At 33.5% G+C, this 8,115-nt stretch overlaps 1 protein-coding gene across 1 annotated transcript; it reads left to right on the top strand.

Moving 5' to 3' along the window:
• Positions 1 to 1,446: 1,446 nt before the first annotated feature.
• Positions 1,447 to 7,561, top strand: LOC127124020 (cytochrome c1-2, heme protein, mitochondrial). Its single transcript, XM_051054128.1, has 8 exons — positions 1,447 to 1,608; positions 2,889 to 2,956; positions 5,050 to 5,228; positions 5,743 to 6,022; positions 6,106 to 6,177; positions 6,725 to 6,841; positions 6,955 to 7,020; positions 7,105 to 7,561. Exons 2-8 carry the CDS (start codon positions 2,900 to 2,902, stop codon positions 7,219 to 7,221), a joined length of 888 nt encoding a protein of 295 aa, XP_050910085.1. The 5' UTR covers positions 1,447 to 1,608; positions 2,889 to 2,899; the 3' UTR covers positions 7,222 to 7,561.
• The last annotated feature ends 554 nt before the right edge of the window (positions 7,562 to 8,115 follow it).

Raw genomic sequence — 8,115 nt, 5'->3', positions numbered from 1 at the left:
TAATGAGACATGCAAAAACATGATCTCTTAGAAATTAAGAGCAATGATGGGATTTGAAAAGATTGTCTGGAAAATGGCAACACGCAGTAAAGTGAAAATAATGAAGATGACGTCAGTGAAGGAGTTAGAGTAATGTCAAAAATACATAAAAAAAATCCACCTTCCTCTATGCTGATCTAAAATCGAAACCTGACATTTTGGGGGTTGTTATCTCAGATTTTTGACACCAACATTAAATTACAAATATGCAGTGAGAATCATGTAGTAATGATTTTGGTGAAGTCAAAATGGTTAATGATGACCATGAGGGTTTTGACGAATTCGATTTGTCGATAATGAGTCTTCATTGTGGTCGAAATCATAGTTAGACGGAGATCGGGAAATTTTGGGACTTAATGAAATTCGAAGTTTCCAAAGGTATTCTCTATGCAGTCGAATGATATGTGAATGGGTAAGACCAAACAGTTATTGAAAGACACATTAAAGCTTATCGAAGACGAAAATTGCATGGAAGTGAAGACGTGACATGTTATGTTTAGTCGACCATTGTAGATAGTTAACCTAATATTAGTATATAAGTAACCTTCACTTTGAGTTTTAAGGGTCCGTAATTGTACGCAAATTCTACATAATTCAAAGTATCTGTGTGATTGAGAAAAAAGTTTCAGAATGTACGTATGCGTTTCACTTTTTACAAATTAAAGCCTTTTATATTCAAATCATTTTATGTATTTTCAATCACTTTATTTCTTCTTTGCATTTAGATTTTCAGTTATTATTCTTAAACTACATATTTCAACATTTATATCAAGATCATTTAAAGTTTATGATTCACACAAATATGTCTCGAGATCTTTTCGATTTTAATCCCTTAAGTAAATTGAAATTTGTTTTTGTTTACTAAATTTCACGATAAACAAGTACAGGAGGAGGAGAGTGCATGATATTAGAAAGATCTAATAAGATTTTGTTTGATTGTATTGTTTTGTATTTTCGAAACAACTTATGTATTGTCCACACATTTTGATAATTATATGACTTTATTCATAATTAAGTACTATGTTTGAATCAATTAGTGTATGCATTTCCTAAAATATATTGGGTTAAATTAACCTAAAATATGTTGGCCTAAAAAAAAATCAAATTTAAAGAATAAAAACACTATAATTGAGTCCATAGAGTATTTTAGAGATGCATCTTCGTTTACACCAAAATACCATATAGAGATGCATTTTCAAACCATTTTTTATGAAATGAGATGGATCTAAAAAAGGCGCAGATTGATGTGATTTTTGATGCATACGAAGGTGCATCTTCTAACACATAAATGATATTATAAATGATATTTTGGAGTTTTAAAAAATGTTGGCTGCAATTATGAAATGTTTTCAATGACAAGGGTGTGTGCGAAAAGTAGGTTCTAAAAGCTCACAAGCAAGGCCCAAAAGCCCATAAAAAATCTGGTGGCTAGAACGCTACTATCGTTAAGCTGATTGGGTCCCCAAACACCTCCCTCTTGACTCTTCTTCAATCAGCAGCCTCTTTCTCTCTCTGCTGCTTCTTCTCCATTCGATTCGATCCTCACTTCCCAATCGCTCTTCCATTTTTGTAAGTCTCTCTCTAAAAATCTCACTCATCATTTTGACTTGGATCTATCCCACACTTTTGAGCTCTAAAATTTCATTTCTCATCTTTGTTTACCTAATTCCAGTTTTAATTTCGTATTGTTTCACTTTTGTGCCCTAATTTTGCACAGTTGCGATTGAAATTGTGTTGTACTTGTCACTGAATTAAACTCGAAATCTTTATCTGTAGCGGTATTGTTGTTTACTGTGTGTTAAGTTTTTGAGTAAATCAGTGTATTTGTAAAGGTAGTTTATGAATTATGCGAATCCTTAGGTTTTTGGTTTTTGTTTTGCTTAATTCGTTTTTTTTTGTATTGAGAAAAAGTTGTTTAAGATTTGGAGTAGACTTGATAAGTATGTTTTATTTTGGAGTTTAGATTAGATCTTTACATAACCCCGGGGTTGGCATGTTGGCGAAGGTTTGGGTTATGAGAGGGTGCTCCTCTCAAGGTCTTAGGTTCGAATTCCGCTTATTCCTATGTTGGGCAGTCCATATAAGCTTTACTCTGGCTTTAAACGGTCCCTGCAAGTGCGCCCCTCCTGCAAGTGGACGGATTGATTTCTTTGGATTAGTTGGTCATAAGGCTGGATACCAAGCTTTAAAAAATATTAGATCTTTACATGATTATTTGATAGCTACTTTAGCAATGAATGCATAGTTTTTATTCTGTATTCAGGACATGTGTTGATTTAAATTATTTAGGTGATATCCAATTCTATGAAGCCTGGATACGTAGTACAAGTATTAGTGTGATACAGATACATGGATACAAATTCTTTTTTAAATAAAGGATACAATAAAGTCTAGATATGTTGCAAGCTTTTTTTTTTGTGAAAAAAGTTATATACATATGTAGAATACTTGTAATAAAAAAGACAATGGTCATTTTTATGTAACCTCAATGATCACAGTTTACAGAAAAGAATAGTTGTAGTTAAAACTAGTTTGAAACAAAAATAAAATATAACTGAAATTAAAAGAATAATATGAGGGGATCAAAAGTGTATTTTAGTCAAATAGTTTGATGCAATATTTGATGCTGCCGTGCTTGAGGATCTAAACAGCTCTTGGATGAGAGGTGTTGATGTTAAGTTTTTAATGATTTCAGTTGTTGTATGGGCTGATAAAAGTCATCTCTTATTGTGTGATGCTGTCTTTATCATTGTCCAATGCATTATTTATCTCATGATCTTTATCTATGATATTATGCCAGATCTATTTTTGTACTTATCTTTAATCTTTTTTATATGAACAATCCACAGTCTGAACTGAGATGGCTGGAGGTGTTATTCAACAATTATTGAGGAGGAAACTCCAATCTCATTCTCTGGTAAGCACTTGATCTTCTCTTGATAATTTTATACTTGTGAGAGTGTTTATGTTTCTGACCTTTTCTTATAGGACATAAAATCAAGACACTTAGCTAGACTTTGAGGGAGGGGGAAATGGTTTTTTTTATACATATGCGAGGGAAATTGAAAGTTGTATTTTCAGGAAGATGTTTCATATAGCTGTTCCTTTGTGATTCACCTTTGCTTATAATGCTTGTTCGAACAATGTTATATATTCCAAATCCAATTTATTAGTGAAACTGCTGGGTCTTTTTGCAAGTTGGTCTTTGGAGGGGAGTGCTTTGGAGGGCTACGTCTATAGTTTGATATATATTTGAAAATTTACAAGATTAGACAAAAAACAACACAATACATTAGCATCTAATATTATGTTTTTTTAAATATCAAATACATATCAAAATATAGGCGTAGCCCTCCCCTCCAAAAACCATCTCACAAACATATTCTTAGGTTAATGTCACAATACTTTTGAAAAAGATATGCTATATCATCAAACCGTTACTACTAATTTTGCCAGAGTTTCCAGGTTCCCCTCATCTAACAGTCATATATTTAATAAGCTCCCTTGCGTTACTAATTCATTATTGTACATTAGAAGTATTTAAATCACACAAAAGTTTAGTTGACACTAATATGTTCGTAGCAGTTGAGGGAAGTCTTACTAATTAAGCCTTTGACTATAGACAATAAAAGATAAATTCAAAAAATTACACAACACTATTGCAAATAATCAAAAGGCTCTCTGTCATTTGGTTCTATCATCTAATGGGATTGGTTCTATGAGAAAAATAACACTGTAATTTTTTTCCTATCTGTCCATCCAATTACGCAATATGTATATAATTCCCTTGGTTGTCCTACTTGGCATACTCCACTCTTTTTCTTTGGCATGAGGTTTTCTTGTTCTAATTTAATCTCAAATGCTCCTTATCAAGGATGTAATTCTCAGCCCACATCACTTGATGCCGTAGCAATACCTTCCTACTTTTATATCTACCATCCAATCATGACAACAATTACAATTTTAATAGCTTGCAAGAATCTTTACCATAGTCTAATATTGGGGTTCATGAGCTCAGCTCATTTGTAGCTTGCACAATTTTTGATGTCTTTTTTATTCTTTTAAATAGATATTGAATTGTTTTTCCTCCACTAGTCTAGTATTTATTAGAACTGACGTTCTCATTGAACAATTAATTTTTTGAATGATTTATTATCTTCAGCAGCAGTATGTCTCATTTATCTTGTAAATAGATGCTACATTTGTTTCTCTTCCACTAATATAGTTTTTTCTGAGACCTCATGATCTTATTTAACAACTCAGTAAGGTGAGTTATACCTTTCACCCGTATTTATGTCCAAACTTAGGTGGATTTTTTGGGATGAATCGCTATACTACTGTCCCATTTTCTTTCATCCTCTCTTTAACTGAAAGTTTTAATTGTATGTCAAAAACTAGTAAAGTACCTGACTACCCGTACATTTGCATAGGTCACACGTGTTTGGTGCTTAAATTTATTGAAGTACGATATTGTTGCATGCCCTTCATTTAGCAGCCTGTAGAAATGAATGTCACATCTTAAGAGCTTAAATTTCATTTATATATTACTTTGAAAGTTTTAACACTATAAACAAGAATGGCATCATATGTTTCACCCATAATATAAAAACTTTTCAGAGTAATTGTTGCAAGTTTGCAACCAACTTATATACCTAGTAAAGGCAAATCTCTGACTTCCAGTTATGTTTGATCTTCTCATCAATCATCATTTAGGGTAACTTTAGACAGATTCATGGTAACTCTAGCTTTAGTTTAGCTCTTCCCTCTTAGGAAGGACTACTACTGAGTTCTTGGCTCCAATTCTGATTAATGTGTGCCATCTTTCAATTCATTCATTGCAGGCTTATAGTCATTGATTGTCATATTGAAACAAGTATTCTGGACTGTTATGGTAGAACTGGAAATACATGATTGTTCATGCATAGATTTTTGATGATTTTATAACAATTTGTGTCCCTCAGAAGTTGCTGATCATGTCTTTTTCTAATCACTGTTGTATAATTGTTGCAGAGTTCGTCTGGCTCTACTGGCAGTAACTCCTTAAGAGCCCTTGCTTTAGTAGGAGCTGGTGTCTCAGGTCTTTTGGGTTTTGCAACAACAGCATCAGCCGATGAAGCTGAGCATGGCCTCGCATCTCCACACTATCCATGGCCTCATGAAGGCATCCTCAGTTCATATGATCATGCTTCGTAAGTTGGACCTGAGTTGTTCATATATCATTTGTTAATACATTCATACACTCAAAGTAGTCCCTGTTGCATTTAATGTGTGATCATAAGTAGTTGTTGAAGTCAACTATAGACACTTTTAATTCACTTTAATTGTCATCTTGTCCTAATTTTACTTTTTCTCAGCCTTGGACAAATTCCCCTCTTGCTCTGAAATTTTGTTTTTTTTGAGGTGACATGATGTAACGTGGTTTCAATCTTGGTTGTTTATGTGTAATATCTGTGATGTATTGTTTTATTTTATTAAAAAAAACTTGCATTAAAAGCCAGAATGTGATTTTCTAAAAGAAATAGTTGCATTTATAGATCCTGCGATAGATACATTCTCTTCTTTTAGACCTTTTTTTTTCCTGAGCCAGTATTTGTAATATGGTGATTTTTTTGTTTGCTCTATACCTCCATATATTTAATCTGAATTTCACACAAACATTAAAACTAATTAAGATCTCGACACATTTACCTTTTCTATGAACAGGATTCGTCGCGGTCATCAAGTTTATACACAAGTCTGTGCTTCCTGCCATTCCATGTCTTTGATATCATACCGTGATTTGGTTGGTGTTGCTTACACAGAAGAAGAGGTAAAGGCCATGGCTGCTGAGATTGAGGTGGAAGATGGCCCTAATGATGAGGGCGAGATGTTTTCACGCCCTGGTAAACTCAGTGACCGATTTCCTCAGCCATATGCAAATGAATCAGCTGCTAGGTTTGCTAATGGAGGAGCCTATCCTCCAGATCTAAGTCTTGTTACCAAAGTAATGTCAGTTGCCTGCTAGTGACTTCCTTAGGTTTTCTGTTGTATGCATTAAAAAAAAAACTTTGCCCTTTGCAATTGCAGGCTCGTCACAATGGCCAGAACTATGTGTTTGCCCTCCTAACCGGTTACCGTGACCCCCCTGCTGGCGTTTCGGTAGATTCTTCTTCAAAACCTTTTCTTTAATCTAAATATACTCGTTATAGCAACTTGCATTCTTTAGAATCCGAATTTGTCCAGTGAAATTTGCTACACCACCTGATGAGAGTGGTTTGGAACCAAAAAAATTGAGATATGTTGTGACATTGAAATGTGCATTTTCCTTTTTCCTTGGTGAAGCACTACTATTCCAACACAATATTTCAGAACAGTGTTTGATAAATTTTTTTCTTCCAATTTTTGTTTTCTTTGCATAATAATTAGTAAAATATGCATACCTGGTGAGTTATGCATAATAGCTTTTTGATACCATACATGATCTTTCAATACAATTTTTTCCGAAAGATGTTAGAAGACACAATACTAATGTCTCTTTAGACTTATATGTGACTTCAGCTGTCATTCATCGTTAATGCGTTTACATATGGATCATAATGATGAGTGATGAACTTCAATATTCTCTCTCAAATTTTTATTCTTGTTCCAGTGTGGCAATACTTTTCATGAACTTTTGTTTATGGTTATTTTTTAAATGGTAATGTAGATCAGAGAAGGATTGCATTACAATCCTTATTTTCCTGGTGGGGCCATTGCCATGCCTAAGATGCTTAATGACGGTGCTGTTGAATATGAAGATGGTACCCCTGCCACAGAAGCTCAGGTAATTTTCTTTGTTTAGGATTTCATTCAATAAATCTTAGTATATTGAATATTATCTATCAACTTAGGAAGAGTAAAGCAACATTTTTGTACTTTTTTCTTTTTCTGTTACAGATGGGGAAAGATGTCGTGTCATTTTTGTCTTGGGCTGCAGAACCTGAAATGGAAGAGAGAAAACTGGTTTGTTTTCCTTATTATCCTTCTTCTATCAGATCAAATGAAGTAAAAATATATGATTTTCTTACACACTGCTACTACTTGCAGATGGGATTCAAATGGATATTTGTACTTTCATTGGCATTACTTCAAGCTGCATATTATCGCCGTCTTCGATGGTCTGTTCTTAAGTCCCGCAAGTTGGTTCTTGATGTTGTCAACTAATTTCCTTCACGCCTCATTTTAAATTATGAAAAAGATTATTACTGGCAATAATTTTGCCAATTCTGATCATGTCATATTCGTTGGAGTTACAGAAAAGCATGTTTTGTTTATTGTTTGAAGTAGAAATAAAGCTGGAACCCCCTTCTCAAACGAATGTATTTACCTTCTTGAGGAACCCTCTTACACTTGTTTAATTTGGAATTTGAGATGATTGTTAAGTGACTGGGGTTTATTTTTGGTTATATTTAGTAAAGATTAAAAGAAGGGAAAAGGGAGTGGCATAATGTTCTTGTTTGAAATTGGAAACAAAGTTCCCTTTTAATTCATTTTTATTCCGTCATGTGATGCTCATTACTGATACTACTATTAAGAAATTTTGCTTAAGTTTTAAGCAGATTATTCAGCTGTTTATATATGAAATTGTTATTAGCTAATCATGTGTTGTTTACTGTGTAAGCAATATGAAGCTCGAGGTAGCTTTTTTTAAGTGTTAAGCTTTGGATTTTCAGAGGAAGGGGTCATAGTAGTAATTCGGAAATTGGCCGGTAGGTGTTAATCACAGTACTTAAGTAATTCTGAAATTGGTCGGTAGGTGTTAATCATAATTTAGTTAGTTTTTTATGTATTTTTTTGAATAATTTTTTTAATTATCATATTTGATTTGATGTTTAAGATTTCTTGCTGGACATGATTTTTGCTAATGTCTTTGGAAAACATTTTACTATTAATACGACTCATAATTGAGAGTCTGGGTACATAATTGATTTTTTGGGCTGGGTTTTCGTATCGATCTGATTCAGTTTGGATCCAGTGGAGTTTGCCTCGAGTAGTGACCCACTCAAGAGTAAGATCGTGTTGAAATAGCTGGTGAACCAAGTGGGATAAACTAATTCA

This window comes from Lathyrus oleraceus, chromosome 1 (assembly GCF_024323335.1).
Source record: "Lathyrus oleraceus cultivar Zhongwan6 chromosome 1, CAAS_Psat_ZW6_1.0, whole genome shotgun sequence".
In the NCBI taxonomy this organism is placed as follows: domain Eukaryota; kingdom Viridiplantae; phylum Streptophyta; class Magnoliopsida; order Fabales; family Fabaceae; genus Lathyrus; species Lathyrus oleraceus.
Note: the sequence above shows the minus strand (reverse complement) of the source record. Positions and strands in the feature narration are given on the sequence as shown.

Coding starts and splice junctions, on each gene's coding strand:
- LOC127124020 (XM_051054128.1), top strand. CDS start 2,900: ATGGCTGGAGGTGTTATTCAACAATTATTGAGGAGGAAACTCCAATCT. Junction 6,178..6,724: donor ACCCCCCTGCTGGCGTTTCG/GTAGATTCTTCT, acceptor ATGGTAATGTAG/ATCAGAGAAGGATTGCATTA. Junction 7,021..7,104: donor AAATGGAAGAGAGAAAACTG/GTTTGTTTTCCT, acceptor TACTACTTGCAG/ATGGGATTCAAATGGATATT.